This window comes from Papaver somniferum, chromosome 9 (genome assembly GCF_003573695.1).
Source record: "Papaver somniferum cultivar HN1 chromosome 9, ASM357369v1, whole genome shotgun sequence".
Lineage (NCBI taxonomy): Eukaryota > Viridiplantae > Streptophyta > Magnoliopsida > Ranunculales > Papaveraceae > Papaver > Papaver somniferum.
This window is the reverse complement of record NC_039366.1, coordinates 29,386,218-29,407,209: the sequence shown is the minus strand read 5'-3', so window position 1 is coordinate 29,407,209 and position 20,992 is coordinate 29,386,218. Positions and strand designations below refer to the sequence as shown.

Genomic DNA, 20,992 nt, shown 5'->3' with positions numbered 1-20,992 from the left:
TATGTTGAAAAGTGATATATATATTTATTAACTAGTTTATAAATTAGTTTACATATTTTTTACAAAATTAATTTATAAATTTAACGAATTATTAATTTAACATGTTGGTCTCAACTCGGGAACGGCAAAATTTATTAATTTATCGTGATTATCAGTTTATCGCGGATTAATATATTGGGGTTCTACAGTACCAAAGTTATGGAAAGAAATTTACGTCCATCTCCGGTTTGTGTCGGCTGAGCTCGAGTACTCACTACATTTTCATCGTTTGGGTACCCACTGATGAATTGAAGCCATATATGACCGAATTGATTCCCCAAAAATGATTCTTCTGGTTTTCGCATTGGATTCAAATGATCATAATCAGGAACATCCAATATGGCTTTCCCATCACCCTCAATTTCACAGTCCTCATATTATCCTTATTTTTGCAGAAGTGATAGTATTTCTTTAATTCTCTTACCCAATTGAAAATGATTATAGCGTATATGGAATATGCTTTTGTAGACAAAAAACTCTCTGAATATACTCTATATTTAATGTTTGCGAAACGGCCATTGTCCGTTTTGGGGGTTAACCCCTATGACAAGTGTGCCTTGTTTGGGTTTGCCTCTTCATTTTATATTGTGATCTAGCTTTCTCTCTTCTCTCTTATCTTAGGTGCTGACATGGGTTGTGTACAAAATTTTTTTTTTTTTTGAAAAACTAATCTTGTTAAACTGCAAGACTTTAATAGGAAAATAAACCATTTAAAGGTGAAAATGTAAAAATAAAAAGAATCAAACGGTAAAATATTTCTTATAACCAAGCAGTAAAAATAATGGAAAATGGGTCATTTGTCCAAATATTTTTAAATCACGGTTCAAATGGACGAGTAAAAAAATAGTTGGGTGAAATGGCCAAAAAGAAAAAAATTAGTAAGGATGAAACTGGTTTCATCCTAACTTAAATTTAAAAAATAGCAAGGATGAAACTGGATACATCCTGTGTAAATTAAAAATAAGAAAAAATATTTGAAAATGGGCATAATAAAACTGGTTACATCCTGCCTATTTTTACATTTTTGTCCATTTAAACAGTATCAAAATCTAACTGTCCATTTCACCCAGGAATTGTTGATTTTGGTCTTTTTAACCAATTTTGTGTAAAAATAATTAAGATAAGCAGTAAAAATAATCAAGCAAAATACAAAAGCCTACTGCCTTGTTTTCTTACTGCCTTCAAATTTTCCGTCAGGGTTTAGATGCTTTAAGTTATTGTAGTAGCTTTCGTGTCTGTTAGGTCCATCATGTGTCCTTTCATAACGTGTGGTGTAGTGGCTAAGAGATTTGCAACATTAATTGTATACTTTGCCTTAAGCTTTCATCAATTAATTCAGCTTTGGTAGTAATGACTGTTTTATCTCCCAAACATTCACTACCAGTACCCCACTACAGATTTACCATGGGATAAAAATCCAAAAACGGAGTAGTGATTAGGATGACAGTAATATTGTTCATGGAAATGAAAAATCTACCATATAAGCAGAAGGGACTAGGATGTTCCAGCCGGCCAGAATTTTTTAAAGTTTATCCTAAACTTATTTTTGCTAGTGTACTTTTTGATTTTTTTTTCTTCCATAATTGCTAAAAGCGAGTACCAGTCCAGACTCGCTAGGATTAATTGTTTTGTACTGACTGAAACATGCCCTGCTAATAGCAGTGCACACCTTTAGCCATGGTGTTTTAAGACTATTCTATCGTTTTAGTCCGCATAGACTTTCAATTCTGCTACCGTCGTTATGTCGAATGCTACTAGGTTTACTTGGCATTTCTATGCTTAGACTTAGTCTTATCATCCTTTAAATTTCAAGATTCAAGCCAAAAACCATGGCCAAATCCTCCGATTCTGGGAGTGGTTCAAGTAATATTTTACCTTTCTGTGAAACCTTTTGCCGCTTTCAATATAAACCTTTAGATTATGAATTTGTCTCGGTAATCCAACAATTCCATATTTTCTGTCAAACCATTTGGCGCCCAAAATATAGCTCCCAAGATATAAACATCTGTTGTGCAACAACCCATATCTTTTGCGCTGAACCATTTGGCGCCTCCAAAGTTCAACCTTAGACAACGATAAGAGATAACGCTTGAATCAAGGTGATGTGAATGGGGTAAAAACTTGAATTGCAAAGCATTATAGTACTAACACCTTGTTTATTTGTGTTTGATTCAAGATTTCATCCTAACTCGGCATCTGACTGGGCGTGAGATGACAAATCATTTTCCTATTCATTTCTCTAATGTCCGACTTGCGATCTAAACTTAGCTCGTTATCTGATTCGAGATTGTTTGAGTCAGGTATCATTTTGTACCTGACCTGTTGGGTACAAATCTAATTAGATTTAAAAGTTTTATTTTGCAAAATAATAATTTTGAGTCCGACGTAACGAGTCAACTCAGTCGAATATAGATGATTCAAATCCAGACGAGTCAAGTCAGTTGAGCCTAGAAACAAACAAAGTCTTACGATGCGTTTATATACTAGAAGCAGAAGTCAGAAGCAAAATATCTTTGCTTCACAAAAAGTTATCTTTTTTATTTATAGAAATCGTTCTGAATTTTTAGACCCAAACTGACTTCTTGTTTTTTTGAATTCCAAAGATCGAAAAGTTATCTCTGAATGGACATCTAAACATGCTATTAGGCCCGCCCACCCAATGAATCTGTAGGTTAATCTCGCACATGTTATGTGTACGGGTTAAAGTAAAGGAAAAACAAAACAGAAAACTCTGGCAGTGGCAGGGCTATAAATACGTAACGGACGGTTTAGATAAACATGTCTACCGTTTAATAATCATCTTAGTCGTCGTCTCCAATATCTCTTCTCGAACGTCGATTTCAGAGCAAAGAAATTCATCTCAGCAACTCCATCGTTTTTCTCCTCTCGCGCCAAATACAAACCCCCCCTCTCTCTATCTCTCAGAGGTATGTATACAGGTTTCTTTCTTTAATACTTTCGTCTCTCTGAAACTGAAACTTTTTCCGTTTAGGGTTTGAAACAAAAATTAGGGTTTCGGAAAAAACTAGGGTTTTCATAATTATGTTGTTGTTTTTAGGTTATGGCAGAAGGTCCAGCAAGTCCAGGCGGTGGAAGTCATGAAAGTGGAGAACAAAGTCCACGTTCTAATGTTCGTGAACAAGATAGATACTTACCAATTGCTAATATTAGCCGGATCATGAAGAAAGCTTTACCTGCTAATGGAAAGATTGCTAAAGATGCCAAAGAAACTGTTCAAGAATGTGTTTCTGAGTTTATCAGTTTCATCACTAGCGAGTAATTAGATCTGCCTCTTCATTTTTTTCGTTTTCAATTTGGGATTTTTTTTTTAGGGTTTTTCTGGAATTTTGATTTCATTTTTTTTTTCATTTGTAGGGCAAGTGATAAATGTCAGAGAGAAAAGCGAAAGACTATTAATGGAGATGATCTTTTGTGGGCAATGGCTACTTTAGGATTTGAGGATTATATAGATCCACTTAAGGTGTACCTCAATAGGTACAGAGAGGTAATTTTTCTGTGTTTTTTTTTGCTCAAATCTTTTTAGGTCTTTCTTTGATTTCATTTATGATAACCGAAATCTAATCTGTCTATTTTGTTGCCTGTTTGTGTTGGGGGATGGGATGTGATGTTGCAGATGGAGGTAATTTGCGCTCCATTTTTTGTGGTTATCTACTGAGTTGCGTTGTGAGAGTGTTGATTGATTGTGAGATTTTTTAAAATTTGTAGGGTGATACAAAAGGAACTGCTAAGGGTTCTGATGGATCTGGTAAAGCTCAACCAGGTCAAAACCCTCAGGTAATAGAACTCATGAATCTCAATTCTTAATGTATTTGGTAGTGCATATTGTTGAATGGTTCATGTTGTGTCTCTTATTGTGTTTCGTTGAATTGCTTTGCAGATTGCTCCCCAGGGGTCATTTTCACAGGGAGGCTATATGAACTCTTAAATATCGGTGTGTTATCTACCCGACTGACTTATCATGTAGGGCTGTAGCATTATAGATCACCTAAACTTTGAATAACCCTATCTTTTGATTTGAGTAACTCTATCTTTTGATTGTTGCTTTGGTATTTTTTTTGCTGGCAAGCAATGTTTGTGTTAAATTATGAAACTATATTAACGCCGGTAGCTCTTTCCCACCTTGTTATATGACTGACTTATCATGTAGGGCTGTAGCGTTATAAATCATCTTCACTTAAATTTTGGTTAACTCTACCTTTTGGATGTTGCTTTTGTATGTTTTGCTGGCAAGCAATGTTTGTGTTAAATTATGAAACAATATTCAATGCCGGTAGATGACTGCTAGGTCCCTGAATACTTTTTCGAATGGAGAAGAAATGCTTTGTTATCTCATTTCTGTTTGTTGCTATCAGTAGATCTAGCTATAACCAAATACATTTATAAGTGCCTTCATATAAGTTCCATTACATTATTTTCAGTATAATGTATGTGTTGTCACTGATCTTTTTAAAACAGTTATATTATGTCAGCTCTGTAATTTTGGAGTCTAAAATTGTTGTATGCTTTCTGGTACCTAAACGAAGTTATCAAAGAATTGTATGCTATTATCTGCTCGAGCGAACTGGAACACTGAGTTGGTACTGGTCTTGGCGTGTTCTTTTTAACTGCCAAGGTTTTTCGTAGACAATGCTTGTGAAAGAAAACAACCCTTTTTGGATGAAACTTATGCCTTAGGGAATCCGTAATTTGAGAAGAAAACATGCTTGAAAGGCATTACGGTTAGGTAGAACCACTTCTGTTGTATAGTCGTGATGAATTTACCACACCTGATGGTGGATTACTCTAAAAAGTCAAAACAAGCCTGAAAAGCTTTACAACTAAGACGTAAATAACAAATGTTACTGATGAATTTTAAACATATGTTACTGTTGTACAGATAGTGAACAACATCTGATGTGAATTACACTTAAAAATCTAATTGTTTGTTTAGTTCTTTAATTGAAGTGTGTTCTGTGTCATACAATTTCAATCATATCCGTAGAAAGGGTAGGAATCAGGACGCTTATACATGTCTTTGTTTCTCATGTGAGATATTAGCAACGTGTGGACTTAGAGAATTATGCGCTAACTCTGTCAACTTAACATATGCTTATGAGCCATGGATGTTAACTTATATAAAAGTAAAAACTGTTTGTTTAAACTTCTGATGAACCATTTGGTGACCTACAAGTGGTTTAAATGTGAATGTAATCGACACCAATATGTGAATCTCAGCTTTATACATCTAGAATTTTGTACTCGAAACAAAAAGAAAGAACATTCCTTTTTTCTGCTTAAACCATAATGAAATAGGTTGCATTGCGTGGTATTAGTAAAAAGTTTTCAGATTTAACATTGAGTTTGACTGGTTATATTGGTCAGTCAACGTTGGGTATACAATGTCTGCTCATGGTCTTATACTTTTGTGTTGTTAGTATAATAGATCTCAAAATCTCATTCATTTTTATTTGGTTTGGAAAAGCCTATGATGATTCCTTCTCTCCTTAAATGTGTTGGTACCTGTTTCTAACCATGGTCCTTTATTGAACTAATGCAGGGTATTACAAATTACTTTTGCTGCAACACACTGGATGGAGGGCGTAAATCTGTCTGATTTCGCCGGTTGGGGTTTCTGTAGCTAGTAGAAGTTATTGTTCTTTTATCTGAGTAGAGTTAATATTTTAAATTTATATATAAACATTATACATATATTACTCTGGCACATTTACATGTTTGGATTATATGTTTAGCTTCGTTAGAACATCATAGCAGGAAATTGTTATCACAGACCAATTTGAAGATGTCTGTGATGATTTAGTTTTCAGTGATGAACTTCTATGGATGAATTACCTGTTACTCTTTCCTTGCCTGATGAACAGTATTCTCAATTTCCCTTTTCTTTTTATCTGAAAGCATTCAAGGGATTTTGCGTATGGAAACACTGAGGACTTGTTGTCTATGCATTAGCTTGTTCCAAGACTTTTTTATCCTTACCTGTACCCTTTTTCCTATCCTTTTTTGTACTTTTCCTTCATATTCATCGCATTGTTTGCATCATATTCTTTTCCTTTTTGACTGGGCTAAGCAACTACCCAGGTTTTTGTTTGTCTTGTTCGTTCACTATGTACATCGAAATATTTGAAGGGAACAATAGTAATTGTTTTGTTGCATATACACACAGATGAACAGCAAATGTGTGACACCACTTGAGTGAACAAGTGAAAGCCACTATTAGTGTTTGGTGTGTGTACCTCTAGGAGGACTATTTTCATGTTTTGTGTGTCGGTTGAGCTTTGTCCTAGACTCGTAGGTGTTTGCCATGTCCCTGTAGTTAAGATGTCAATACAAATTCTACCTACTGCTGCTTTATGTGGGAAGTAAATCAATGGCTAATAATGCATTTCCTGTCGTGAGAAAAGATCTTCGTGGGGAAGAAAGAAGACAATTAAGGAAATCGGTTTGTGCGATTCACACTTCAACCACTAGGGTTTTGCGGTAAAAAAAGAACAATCTAGATCTTTACCGATAAGAAACTCGATTTTTTAGCTGCCAAAAAAATCTCCATCATGGCATCACCCTAATTTTTTCGCACAAGTGGGCCCACCAGGACACAGAAGTCAAATAACCATTGGCTGGGCGTAAGTCAGTAAACGTACATCAAGTACTGCGTAACAAAAGAGAAAGTAATTTTTTTTTTTCCTATTTATACTATTTTTATATATTTTTTATTTAATATTAAATTAGTGAGAAACTCAATTTTTCATATTCTCCTCCCATTTAGAATTAGAACTAGTAGTAGTGTAGGACGAACGGAACACACACAGAGAATGGGAAAACAAAAGAAATAGAAGCTCCTCTCTGTTTAATGGCGGTGAGGTTTCCGATTCCTTTGTAAAAACCATAAAACCGCTTTTATAGGAGGTAAGTTAGGGTTTTGCTCAAGACTACTGATAAAAACGATTTTATTATATGTTTCTCTCTTCCTGGAACAAAAAAAAAATCAAGTTTTATGGGTATAAAAATCAAAATCCTTAAACTCTTTTTTTGATTTTTTAATGATCATCATCTAGGGTTTTGTTTGTGTTGTTTAATCTGTTTTTGTTTGTGTAGGAAACAGTTTGATTAAGAAGAAGAAAGCGAGTAAGTTGATGGAGAATTTGGGAAAAAGAAGAACTGAATCGACTGATCAGTTACAATCTCCGGTTGATAAAAAGGCGTGTAGTTCTTCAGAAGAATCGGAGAATCCTGAATCTTCGTCGTCGTTACAAACACATATGGGTTCAACAACTAGTAATCAACAGCAATTTGTGGATGAGGATACTGTGATGGAGGATGCGGAAACGGAAGTGGAATCGACAGCACCGGCGACGACATCAGCAGCGACATCGGTTTCTGGTAGATCAGAAGATGAGGAGGAGGAGGATGATTATTCTGATGGTGGTGGTGGGAATGATGAATTGACTGAAAAAGAGAGGGTTTATCAGGAACATAGTGATAGAAGAAATCCTAGTGATCAAGAGAAATTTACTATGGTTTTGAAGAGTTTGAGTGATGAGAATACTGATGTGTCTGGACAATTGTCATCACTTACTGAATTATGTGATGTGTTATCGTTTTGTACAGAGAGTTCGATTTCTGGGAGTACGGCAGCTGCGTTGTCGCCCCTTTTGGTTAAGTTAGCTAGGCATGAAAGTAATCCAGACATTATGTTGTATTCAATTAGGGCAATTACTTATTTGGTTGATGTTTTGCCGGGGATATCTGTATTACTTGCTAGAGTTGATGCTGTTCCTGCACTTTGTGAGAGATTAATGGCTATTGAGTACATGGATGTTGCTGAACAGGTTGAATTTCTGGATTTGTTTATTGAATGTGTGAATTTTGTTTATGTTGCAATTGACTTATTGGTTTTTTAGTAACTGGTTTTTTATTTTTGGTGTTTGTGAAGTGTTTGTTAGCATTAGAGAAGATTTCGGCGGATCAACCTGTTGCGTGTTTGCAAGCTGGTGCGATTATGGCTGTTCTTAGTTTTATAGATTTCTTCTCTTCGAGTCTCCAGGTAAAGGAAGAAATCCCATTGCTTGTGCTTTCTGTTGATTTAACATTGAGTATTGCGGTAGTAATGTCAATGAAGTGGGCATCTCTTTCTCAAATGGAAGAATTGATTCAAGTTTCTTGTAGAATGTCCCTTTGTTGTGTCATTGGAGAACAATAATGGAAAGAGAACGAAAGACATGGACTTTTGATTTGAATCCGGAGAAGGTTTTTGACTGAAAAGATATGGACCTTTTACTAAGGTTTCTGTTGTTTCGTAGAAAGTTAGTAGCTTTAAAACGCTTTCTATAGGAAATTACAACAGTAAAACTCTTTTTAATAGCCTTCTGACTAGATCCTTAATTGACTAGTCAAGGAAAGATATAGCAGTTCCTTAACAGGTCCTTCTTAAAGTCAATATTGGAGTATGGTTTGCGTGCAGATTCTTATTAGGGGGTAATGTTTGTACAGTGGAGGTTGCGAGCTAGATCATTTGCTCATGGCAACAAATCCTGCTCTGCCTTGGCTTTTAGACTTAAAATTGTTTGCTTCTGAAACGAAGGAGTGAAATGTAATATTTAGCTTTACCGAATGTGATGACACTTGCATAACATATCCGTTTGTCTTCTTCATCAGAGGGTTGCAACCAGTACTGTTGCTAATGTCTGCAAAGCTCTGCCTTGGCTTTTAGACTTAAAATTGTTTGCTTCTGAAATGAAGGAGTGAAATGTAATATTTAGCTTTACCGAATGTGATGACACTTGCATAACATATCCGTTTGTCTTCTTCATCAGAGGGTTGCAACCAGTACTGTTGCTAATGTCTGCAAGAAACTCTCGTCCGACGCTTCGTCACATTTCATGGATGCCGTTCCTGCTTTGTGCAATCTTCTTCAGTATGAAGACCCAAAGGTAAGCATGATTCTCCTATGCAACTCATCCACCGATATTTTGTTTGATACTGCGTTAACGCATCTCTTTTGTCTTGATTACACAGCTTGTTGCGAACGTAGTTACTTGTTTATCTAGAATAACGGAGACCGTCAGCAATTCTCCTATTATGGTGGATCAACTTTGCGAGCATCGATTGATTCAGTCAGTAATACCTCTTATAGCTATGGGTAGTCAAACCAGCTTCAACCAGTCAATCTATAGTGTATGTTACTCTTCACTTTTTTTATTTTTTTCACCATCAACCTCTTCTTTTATATTGAGATCTAGTAAAGTTTTTATTGCCGATTCTTGACTTCATTACTACATCATCTGCAGCATCTGATTGGGATTCTTTCTAGACTTGCATCTGGTTCCGCTAATGCTGTCAAGATACTTCTTGAACAAAAAATAAGCTGCATATTGAAGAATATTTTATCAAGTTATGACGTCTCACACAGCAAAGCCTCTTCCCTTGGGGATGGTGATGCAAAGTCCAACCAGGTTTTGATTCTACTTTTGAAAAGTCAGTCCTTTCAGGTTTTAAGTTGTATCAGTATACTAGCTTCCTGTTGGGAAACCAGTAAGAATGCCTTAGTCTAATTTATGCATCTTCCAAATGCATCACTACCTTATCCCAAATATGCCTATTTCAATCTGTATTCTGTCCTGGTTTTAAAGATTTCGACAAGTTGATTCACTTTTGAAAGTCGACTTCTTAGGTTTTAAGTTGCAACTGCAGTCAAGCTTAACTATCGGGTAAACCAGTAAGAATGGCTTAGGGTTAATTTGTGCATCTTGCAAATGCAATACCACCTTATTCCCTGTCAAGGGTAATTTGCAAATGTGCATATTTCAGTCTGTATTCAGTCTCGAATTGCTGGTTTTAAACATTTTGACAATAGGCGCTAGCTGCGGTATCACCGGATTAGAAACTGACATTCTACTATAGAACAAAAAGCACGCAAAACCCTTACTATGCCACATGCACACACTAAAGTCATTTTTCTGTCACTTGAAGGGAAACCATAAAATTCTTCTGACCATGTATCCTTTTTGAATGATACCAACCTATGCCACGTCAAAATGTCCCATGTTGGTGGAGTGGAATCTTAGCCGTGTAGGTGAAACATTGACATTAGACTGTGAACCTTTAGGTCGACATTAGACTGTGAACCTTTAGATAACTGCACATAACATCAAATATTTATCCAGGTATTTGAAGTTTTGAAGTTGCTTAATGTGCTTCTTCCTCCTGTCGGGGGCGAAAAGTCGTCAAGTAAGGAAAAGGTTTTAAAGGACCAACCTGAACTTCTGAGGCGTTTTGGTATGGACATTGTTCCCACTTTGGTTGAGGTTTGTTCTTTCCCTTTGTTCTTGTTTTAGTTGTATCCTTATTTTGTATAAGTTGGTTCTACTCTCTGATGTTCATTTTTCTTTTTTTAGTCCTTGTAAGCTGTACCATTAACTTTCATCATTCTACAGGTTGTAAATAATGGTGCAAATCTACAAGTTTGTGACGGCTGTGTTTCTGTAATCAACAAGTTAGTCAATGTTAGCAGATCTGATATTCTCTTCGACATACTGGATAATAGCAACATATCGAGGTAATGAAAGCTTTATTAGTCCGCGTGGATAGTTTCGGCAGTTGTCTAAATGATATTAATGTAATTTGGATGGTTATGCAGTTTTCTCGCGGGTGTGTTCGCTAGGAAGGATCACCATGTGCTGATATCAGCTTTAAATATCGTGCAGACTATCCTTAAAGAGCTTCCGGATATGTTCTTGAACTCTTTTGCAAAGGTGGGTGTTGTTTACGCCATAGATGCAATTCTAACACTAGAAAAGCTTACAAACTCCAGTAACAATCAGATCTCATCTAGCTCACAGCAAAAATCAAATGTGAACGATAGTGTTAGATGCTTATGTTACAATCTTAACATAGGTAAGCCTCGATCTTCAGAAATAGGAAAGTGCAAGCTTGAGAAAGATTCCATTCACACTTTGGCGAAGCAGATCAAGGAAACTTACTTTGCTGTTGAATCACAAACTTCTGAGATAGGATTGACCGAAACTCTTCAGAATCTTAGAAAGTACTCTGCAACACTAAATGATATGGTGAATCTGTCCATGAGTAACAATATTTGGTCTGGTTTGGAAGAGAACTTGTTTCACACCCTGGGTCAAATAGTGATGGAGCTTAGTGATGGTGATTCTGTGTCAACATTTGAGTTTATTGAAAGTGGAATAGTGAAATCTTTATTAAATTATTTTTCCAATGGCCAGTACTTGAAAGGAAAAGTTGTAGAGCATCACGGGTTATCAGATTATTCACTTGTTATAATGAAGAGGTTTGCAACTTTTGCTAGTTTCTCTTTGTCATCAACGAGCGTACGTTGGGAGGGAACGCCTCTAGCAGTCCTTGTAAGGAAACTGCAAGCTGCATTGTCTTCTTTGGAGAACTTCCCGGTTATTCTAAATCAGATTTCAAAACCAAGGGCTGTGCATGCTGCTATTCCAACTAAGCACGCCACCACACATCCGTGTTTAAGGGTTCGGTTCGTGAAGGAAGAGGGAGAAACAGATTTTTGTGATGATTCTTTAGATACTGTGAATATTGAGCCTTTTACCTCTTTTGATGCCATTGAAAGATATTTGTGGCCCCAGATCAGTGCCAGGAGAAATGACGCTCAAACAACATCTGCTGTAAATACTTCTGGCGAATCAGAAGATGATTCCAGAAAGACAGGTACCCCTAAAAGGCAGAAGTCGGTTGATGAGAGTTCCTCCAGCGCATTTTCCGGTAAAGAACATCATGAATCACGTGGTATTGACGATTGCCATCAGCTGCTGAAATTTTTCTTAGACGGAAGAGAGCTAGATTTGAGATTGACCCTTTATCAAGCAATTTTTCAGTTACAAGTGAAGGATGAAAATGATATGATCGCAGGCAAAAACTTTTGGTCCAAAGTATTTAATATTACATTTAAAAGGGCTGCTGAAGTAATGGAAAGTAGTACTGACGATTGTCTTGAAGGAACTCAGGTTTCTATTATGCAAAATTATCCAGGGAAGTTTTACCAGAATTTGCTATCTCTCTCTGGTATGCTGACAGTTGAACTTCTGTATAATTTAGAGAAGTCAGATCCAGTTTACGAGATACTTCTTCTTCTGAAAATTTTGGAAGTTATAAACAAGTCAACTGGTCACCTGATGTCTCATGAAAGGATCAAAGCTTTTGCAGAAGGGAAAAGTGATGACTTGGACAGTTTAGCGGTATCAGTCTGTCCAGTTCCGCAGAGCGAGTTCGTGAGCAGTAAATTGACTGAAAAGTTGGAACAGCAGATGGTAAACCCTTCGGCTGTATCTGCTGGGGCAATGCCAGCATGGTGCAGCCAACTAATGGCTGAGTGCCCCTTCCTATTTAGTTTTGAAGCAAGGAACAAATACTTCTTATTGACAGTAATTCGTTCTCCACTAGTTCTATCACATTCCTCTTCAACATCTTCTAGTAATAACTCAAGTCCTGGCAGTGATAGGCGCTCACTTGTTGGTAACTTTCCTCGGAAAAAATATCGAATTCCCCGGACCCACATCCTACACTCTGCTGCACAAATGATGGATGCTCAGGCCGACAAGGTTACACTTGAAGTGGAATACAGTGAAGAGGTTGGTACCGGACTGGGTCCAACTCTGGAATTTTATACATTGGTAAGTCACGAATTTCAGAAGCTAGGCTTGGGTATGTGGAGGGAAGATCGCAGTTTCCCCAGTTCAGGGAAAAAGGTAGAACCTGGATGTGTAGTTGCTCCTTCTGGACTTTTCCCTCGCCCTTGGTCAACTACGATGGAATTGTCAAATGGGGTTAAGTTTTCTGAGGTGTTGAAGAGGTTTGTCCTTCTCGGAAAGATTGTAGCCAAGGCACTGCAGGATGGAAGAGTTCTGGACCTTCCCTTATCTAAAGCTTTTTATAAGCTTGTTCTGGATCAGGTTCTTTTTGATTTTAGTCTAGCTTTTAACTTATTAACATGGAAGCTTTTTAAATGCGTCTAATATTTCGTAGTACTGAATTGTTTCCATTTTTTTTAGGATCTCAACATACATGATATCCTGTCACTTGATCCTGGGCTTGGAAGGGTTCTGCTAGAGTTTCAGGCTCTTGTTGATAGGAAGAGAATTTTGAGCCCTATATCTGCCTTCTATTTTAGGAATACAAAGATTGATGATCTTTGTTTAGATTTTACTCTACCTGGGTATCCAGATTACCTGCTTACGTCCAGCCAAGATCAGAGAATGGTGAATGCTTGCTCTTATTACTATGTTTCTGATGTTTTTTTTTTACTATCTTAATAGAAAACATCTGAAGCTTTTTTCATGTACGTTTTGCTAGGTAAACACAGCCAACTTGGAAGAATACGTTTCACTGATCGTGGATGCCACTTTGAATTCTGGAATTTCGAGGCAAGGAGAAGCTTTTAAATCGGGATTTAATCAGGTACGTTCTACTCAAATGTTGTGTGACCCTAGTTCAATTATAGTTTCTTCAGTTGAATCAGAACCTATTCCTATCTCTGGACAGACTTCCATAATCCCATAATTTTGATGAACCCTTTTGGTTTTTAGGTGTTTCCGTTAACAAGTCTCAAAGTATTTACTGGGGAGGAGATCGATCGTTTATTATGTGGAGAACAAGATGCTTGGACTGTATGTATCTAGAACCTGTTGTTGTAAAATGTGTTGTGTGACTTGTGTCGAGTGGCACTTTCTAACTTTATGGTGATTATGTTTTTCACAGTCGAATGAGCTTTTGGATCACATCAAATTTGATCATGGCTACACAGTTAGCAGTCCTCAGATCATTTATGTCAGTACTAATCGATCATTTTTCTTCCGACTTTTTCACATCTTCACTTCTTCAGCTGCATCACCTGAACATGTTTCTGGTAGTTATTTTTGCTTTTTATTCTACTGCAGTTGTTGGAAATTATGAAGGACTTGCAGCGTGATCAACAGCAAGCTTTCATTAAATTTGTAACTGGAGCACCTCGACTTCCACATGGAGGCTTAGCAGCTTTAAACCCTAAGATGACAATTGTCCGCAAGGTATGCCTCCATAAATATCGTTCGCTAATAGACTAGCTACTTAACAAGCCTCTTTGTTTATTAATCGTGTGTTATTTTTGCTAAAATTTCCGCAGCATTCAAATGAATGGGCTGATGGGGACTTGCCCAGTGTGATGACTTGTGCCAACTATCTCAAACTTCCTCCTTATTCTACCAAGGTGAGACTTTCGAAGACCCAAGTTTACTTTTTCTTTCCACTGAAAAATGAAAATTGCTTGATTCGTAAGTTCTGGCATTAAATTATTTTGTTTCGTAGTAAGTTTTCATTTTAATGGGATTGGTTTTTGTAGGATATAATGAAGGAGAAGTTGCTTTATGCTATAACTGAAGGACAGGGATCTTTCCACTTGTCTTAGCTTTTCATCTTCTGGACAGGCACATAAATCTGTGAATTTGTAATTATCAGTCGTAGTTGGTGGTGGGTTATGTAGATAGAAGAAGGAACTGGCGGGTTTTTTGGCTAAATGATCCTTTTGGTCGTGACCAGGCTCTGAAGTTGGGCTGTTTGCGTAAGAACAAAAGGAAGCCCTCAGGTGGTAGTGGTATAGATAGTTGCTGACAAGGAGCAATCTGGAATGAATTGCCTCAAATTCTTGACGGAGTAGAAGAAAGAAAAAAAGAAAGAAATTGTACAGGGTATAGAAAAGTAGTGATCCTACTATTTTGGTGTACAAAGTTATATATTTTATATATATCTATGGTGTACAGCGGTCCTCTTTAGAACGCTTTTTAAGGTATTTTGCATTTTCTTCCAGTCTATGGTTTTAAATTTGGTCATCATTTCTATCTTTTTCTAATGGTCTGGAATCTGGAATTTAAGGTTCCCCTACTGTATTTGTTCCCACCTGTTTTTTGTACTGCAGGGGAGAAGTATTTGGTAAGGAACTTCAATAGAGTAGGGCTAAGTTCCATAAATGTTTTCTTATTAGTGAAAGTGTAGTGTGAAGACACAACTAAGTTAAGTTTGTTGGGTAGTTTCCATTTATAGCAGGTTCAAGTCTGTCCACCATCTCTGGCCGCCTCGTATATGTTAGGGTAACTCGTCCTTGTGCTGTTTGCTGTCCAGTTAACCTTGAATGTGTAATTTTGGGAAAAGACATTCTTCAAGTCAATCTCACAATGGGAAAGGACCATCTTTTCATTAATGCCCGAGAGTCTTCTTAGCTCTCTCACTCCTCAATTGCAAAAAAGAAATATCTCCCTCCCCAGGTCACATATCTGCTCATTTCTCAAGTAAGAGGAGAAGAAGATTCAATAGACAATGGAGCGCATTGATGAAGAAGATTATAATAAACTCTACTGTGAAACGAATCTGTTCTTGCAAAATGAAGAACTTGAACTTGATAGGTAAACGTTTTCATCAACTACTCTACTAGTAGTACTAGCTAGTACTCAATTCTAAGAAATTGCTCTAAAGTTGGAATATGAACCACAGAGTAGTAGACCCAGTCTGAAGAATTTAGATGCAATATTTTTATTTTTGTGATTGTAAGTTTCTTGTGAATTTAGATACAATTTGAGCCAATTTTCTACCTAAAAGTTTTTGGTGCAAAAATTTCTACTTCACAAGAAACCCATTTTCAAGAATTTCAAGTTGGAAAAAAAGAAAAGAAAAAGGAATTTCAGTTTTATCTCTTTTTCTCTAGATGTACTGCTCCTAGTTAGTAAGTTCGCGAATGATTCGCGAATCATTCGCGAATTTTTCCGTATCACGAATTTTACCGTCTTATTCACGTACGTTTGTAACTCCGAACCCAAGTCGCGTATTATGTGGCATTCCCGGATTATTCGCGAACCGTTCACGAATTTTACGTATTCCGAATGATACGTCCGCTTAATTCGCCATAAATTCTTTAGCTTTTACTTTTCAAAGACTCCACTTTTTGGGCTTTACTGCCTTCCGAGCATACACGACCGAATATTAGACGTGTTGTAATTTTTATGAAACAAAAACGACTGAACAGATTTGAAGGTGAAGGTGAGAGAGATCTCAAACTCACTAACCAAGCATCTAAACCACCATACGACGTCCTCTTGGATAACTAATGTTGTATATATTATTAATATCATCATATTAAGTTTATTTTTTCTTTAAATAACTCACACATATGCATAAAAATTGGTCTATGACCTTATAAATACAAATTATTTGTTATATATAGATACCGAATTTTCAGAGCCGAACTCACATTTATAAATCGAATTATACACGTACGTATGCCGTTCCGAATTACTGACGAATCACGTCCCGTTGACCGAATTTTGGACCGAATCTGGATTTTACAAAACCGTATAATACTCGTACGTTTGCCGTTCCGTACGTTTGCCGAATCCCGAATTGCTAACTAGGGTACTGCTAAAGCTATGTTATTGCAGTTGGGGACTTGATGAACCCATTTCCAACTACTTCGGTCAGAGCTCGCCCGATGGAGCAGCGTCGCCTTTGGTGACAGCAAAAAACATAGTTTCGGAGAGAAAGTGAAGGAAGAAACTCAATGATAGTTTATTTGCACTGAGAACTGTAGTTCCTAACATTAGCAAGGTAAACTAACTTTTAAGCAGCACAAATTTTCCAACTTTTGCATAAAAACAACAGTGGTCCTGGACAGACCTATAAATGGTTGTAATCTTGAGCTAAAGTTTTGAGTGTTTGGTTATAAGATGGATAAGGCCTCGACAATTAAGGATGCGACCGAGTACATTGAAGAATTACATGAACAAGAACGAGTAATTAAATCTGAAATAACCAAACTTGAATCCAGAAAATTGAAGAAGTCAGTGTCAGATACTGTGAATCTTTCGAAAACAAAGAAGAAAAGGATCGACCGTGCCTACGATTCTAGCGGATCACAAACATCATCTATCGAGTCTCTCCAAGTAAGTTCTTGAACTCATTGAGTTTAACAAAAAATGTTTACAATGCAAATTGTAAGTATGGTTATATTTTTGATTTTGCAGCATAGGATTCATAATGTGGGTGACAAGACAATGGTTGTAAGTTTAACATGTGATAAAAAATCAAATACAATGGTGAGACTTTGTGAAGGTTTTGAGTCTTTGAAGCTTAAGATTGCCAAAGCCAACATTTCTGTTGTGTCCGGGAGATTATGGAAGACGGTTTATTGTTGAGGTACACAATCTTTCCCGTATGTTGATGTGAATTTTTAGAATAACTTTACGTCTTTAGTTGTAATATTTTTTTTTTTGGTATATAGGCTGATGAGAAGAGAAAGATGAACTAAAAATGAAGATAGAAGCAGCATTTAATAATGAGGATTTGTGCAAGTGACAACTAATTGTAGGAGTTTAATCTACTTAATTTGTTGTCCATTTCGGCTTTTCTTTCTTTTTTCATCATTTAGTAATTCTTTATTGTGTTTGTGCCACTTCTTTGTACTTTCTAAGTTCCAAGTGAACTTTTAATAGACCAAAGAGTCTATTTTTTTACTCGTCTCTAGTGCTAACACTAGTTACATGGCTCTCATCATTTAGTTAGAGTGAAACATGATTGGTTTGGTCGATACAAAATAAACGATGAGAAGCTGTATGGCATCCAGCGCCATTGGTATAATACCCTGCTACAGACCCTGGTTGGATTCGCGGCTGGTGCATTTTTCCCCCATCACTTTGATCTTGCAGTGTAGGTGGTCTCACGCTAATCACTTTGCGAACATTTTGCTAGCTAGTTCATACTCCATACACGCCAAGAAGTTGCACATAACATGGTCCAGTGTACTCTCTCCGTTCCATAAAAGTTGAGTTATTTGAAGTTCATACAATTTTTAAGGAAATAAGAAGGGAGATCTTTTTAGGTTTATTTTCCTATTTATCCTTATGGATAACGAAATAGTAAGATTTATAAATGACATACCTTTCAAATTATGATAAGGATATTTGTAATTTTTATATCCTTGGAAAATATTTTAAAACGCCTACTACAAATATAAACATGACTATTTTGCAGTGGAAATATAGGGAAGATAAAAAGGGAGAAGAAAGTTTCTATTGATCAGAGTAAACTGTGTTACATAAATATATTCTTTTATATATACAAGTACGAAGAAGACCCTAGACACTATATTGGGCCGCACATCCATGGGTTACAAGCCCTACAACACTCCCCCTTGTGCGGTCCAGTAGAACTTCATATGTAGTGCTTCACATTTAGTGCTTCGAATATAATTCTTCAAATGTCGTCCTCTCCTTGTTGACTTGTGCCGAAATCAATTGCCTAATTAAAACTTTGACAAGGAAAAACCCAGTGGGACAAAACCTTTGTACAACTCTTCACATGTGGTACTTCACATGTTATCTCGTACTTTACATGTAGTTCATCACATGCAATACGATCTTCAAGGAACGACTAGTCTAAGTTAACTTCCTCGTTAAAACTTCGTCAGGAAAAACCCAGAGGGACAAAACCTGAACTAAAGAAAAAGAGTACAATATTAAGCAAACTTAGAACATAGTTGGACTCGAATATGTTGCCTCATTAAAACCTTGACAAGGAAAAACAGTACAACGTGAGTAAAGGTGATCCGTTGCAGATGATCACTTTGCTTCGTTGAAGTTGACTAGTTGCTTCACAACTCCTAAGGAAGAAAACCCTTGTGGGAAAGACAAATAGCCTTGGTTGGGAAATTACATTCCTGGTGTTTGTTGTTGTCTCATTAAAAAACTTTCCGAGTAACAAAACCTGTGGGAAAAAGCAACCTCGGTGAAGGAAAATTTTTCAACATACCATTAGATGCTCCCCCTGATGTCAGACAATTTTCATTAGTTTAATGCAGTCCAAAGGAGTTTATCACACATTACTTTGGTGACTTGAATGTTTATAAGACCCTGTTGTTGATTCTGGAAGTTACTTTGCTTAACAGACTATTACGTTTCATTTCTTTGATCCAGATATTTTCAGTAATATCAACGTGATCTTTATGTCTTCAACGCTCAACATGCTTGATGTTTTTAGTGTTGTCTCGCTAAAAATCTTGTCAAGTAACAAAACCCTTTTGGGAAAAACTATTCTCGATCGAAGGGAAAAAGAGTACAACACAGCTTCAATTTCGAAGTAAAAATTTGTCGACATCATATCCTTAGATCCTCCCCCTAATGTCGGTATATCCCCCTGATTACTTTCAGAGTTGTTTCAGACAGTTCCTTTAGTCATGTACTTTTCGAAACTGAATATCGGCAATGACTTAGAAAATAATCTACCATATCTCCCCCTGATTACTTTCGTTGGATAAGGGATTATTATTCTTTCATAATCAGTAACCTTTGGATTGCATTTTCATTAGCATTCATTTTTATGTCTTTGCAGGGATGCCAATGGTTATTTTTAAGTACATGATTACATTGACTATACCATTCCAATGACGTTGCATTGGCGTTGGGCTATATCTAGCTAACAAGTTTCCTGAGGATGTAAAATTTAATCGAGTACATTATTATACTAAGTACAACAATGCGTCTATTGTACTTAGATATGGGAATTTCACCTCCCAACACATCTTCGTCATCTTCGTTTAGACGAAATGGTCACTTACTTACATTTGAACCTCGACTAATCATGGGAGTGCTATCAGGATATATGTCTTTTTTAAATTGACTGACAACTTTAGACATATGAAAACTGGTGGAATAATATACCACAAGCTCAGTATTCGGTCGAGCTTTCCCCAGATTTTCAATCTCAAATTCGGATTTCAAATAGCTTTTAAGGTCTCTTATTACATCAAGAGTACCCATCATGTCTGTACCATCGACATATATAGCTATAATTCCAAATCAGGAATTTTCTTGTGATTACGCAAGTAAAAATAACTTACTTGTCTATCCCCTCCAAATCAAATATCCACTTAGATGGGTATACCACATCCGCCCGATTGCTTCAATTTATAAGTGAGCGTTCTATCTAACTGTAAACGCACTCTGTGGTTTAGAGTCACTTGATTTGGGAAACAAAAGGCTATCAAATACTTTTGTAAATATCTGTTATCTCTTAGTTCTTTCAGAGATTCGTAACAACCACATACATATGCTGCATTTCAAGTCCTTTTGAAATTACCAAGCTAACTAAGTAGCGGAACGCTATAACGTTCTTTACAAGAGAACAATTCCAGGGCTTTGTGAGAAACCTCGCGCCACAAGGCGAGTCTTTATACTTTAAGACTGCTTTCTTCTCATTATGCTTTGTGACAAATTAATCATGTATGTCCAATAGGATTTACACTTGGTTGATTAGCACTATCACACCAAATAACTGTATATTTGTCAAAGAACCAAATTCTACCTAGATTGTATAGGCCAAATATGCTCTTTGTTGACATTAAGCAACAAAGAGCTTGGTTCGATCCCATCTTGTTCTATTTCCTTAAACAAGTATATATGAAATTAATCATCAATTTGCCCGCAGGATCTTTCCATTGACTCGTGTGCATTCTCATAATCCACTTGGGATGTCATTGTTTTCTGGAATCATTAAACTTTGGAGCGTCCTCCGGTTTGATTCATGGACATATTCAGAGACAATCTTATGAGATGATTTCTGATGATATAAATAAGTTGTTCCTTACTCACCTACTTCCTTTCTGGGTGAGGATTGATCGAACCAAGTGGCCTTTCCAACTTCCTTTATGGAGCCACGGCCTCAACCACACTTCCACTAAGATTAGTTGCAACACCTTAGTCTATGGTATATATCTCTTATTGAGCATTTATAACCTGGCATGTAGGTTTGCAGCTGGTATGTGTGATCTTATCACTTTAGCGACATCAATGTACATTCGGAAAATCGACTATTCTTTATCACTTCATGTTTACATTTTTGGAGTACAAGAATCAATACGAGAAACAGTGGGAACACA

The 20,992-nt window shown here is 36.7% G+C and overlaps 2 protein-coding genes and 1 pseudogene across 5 annotated transcripts; all 3 read left to right on the top strand.

The window, feature by feature from the left end:
• Window positions 1-2,793: 2,793 nt before the first annotated feature.
• On the top strand, window positions 2,794-5,951 carry LOC113308484 (nuclear transcription factor Y subunit B-10-like). Its single transcript, XM_026556950.1, has 7 exons — window positions 2,794-2,966; window positions 3,098-3,315; window positions 3,415-3,544; window positions 3,674-3,679; window positions 3,766-3,834; window positions 3,938-3,991; window positions 5,597-5,951. The coding sequence occupies exons 2-6, from the start codon at window positions 3,101-3,103 to the stop codon at window positions 3,983-3,985; spliced, it is 468 nt and encodes a 155-aa protein (XP_026412735.1). The 5' UTR covers window positions 2,794-2,966; window positions 3,098-3,100; the 3' UTR covers window positions 3,986-3,991; window positions 5,597-5,951.
• An 840-nt stretch (window positions 5,952-6,791) lies between these two features.
• LOC113313424 (E3 ubiquitin-protein ligase UPL4-like) lies at window positions 6,792-14,880 on the top strand. Of its 4 annotated transcripts, none has more exons than XM_026562194.1 (16): window positions 6,792-6,960; window positions 7,157-7,883; window positions 7,988-8,098; window positions 8,868-8,984; window positions 9,070-9,228; window positions 9,342-9,506; window positions 10,218-10,358; window positions 10,488-10,609; window positions 10,691-12,992; window positions 13,092-13,298; window positions 13,393-13,497; window positions 13,626-13,706; window positions 13,798-13,866; window positions 13,977-14,105; window positions 14,201-14,284; window positions 14,417-14,880. In XM_026562194.1, exons 2-16 carry the CDS (start codon window positions 7,188-7,190, stop codon window positions 14,480-14,482), a joined length of 4,554 nt encoding a protein of 1,517 aa, XP_026417979.1. In that variant the 5' UTR covers window positions 6,792-6,960; window positions 7,157-7,187; the 3' UTR covers window positions 14,483-14,880. The 4 variants fall into 4 exon arrangements, with proteins under 4 accessions (XP_026417979.1, XP_026417978.1, XP_026417977.1 ...); XM_026562193.1 differs by having other exon boundaries at window positions 7,150-7,883; XM_026562192.1 differs by having other exon boundaries at window positions 6,792-7,052; window positions 7,150-7,883.
• A 157-nt stretch (window positions 14,881-15,037) lies between these two features.
• Window positions 15,038-17,415, top strand: LOC113311676 (annotated as a pseudogene).
• The last annotated feature ends 3,577 nt before the right edge of the window (window positions 17,416-20,992 follow it).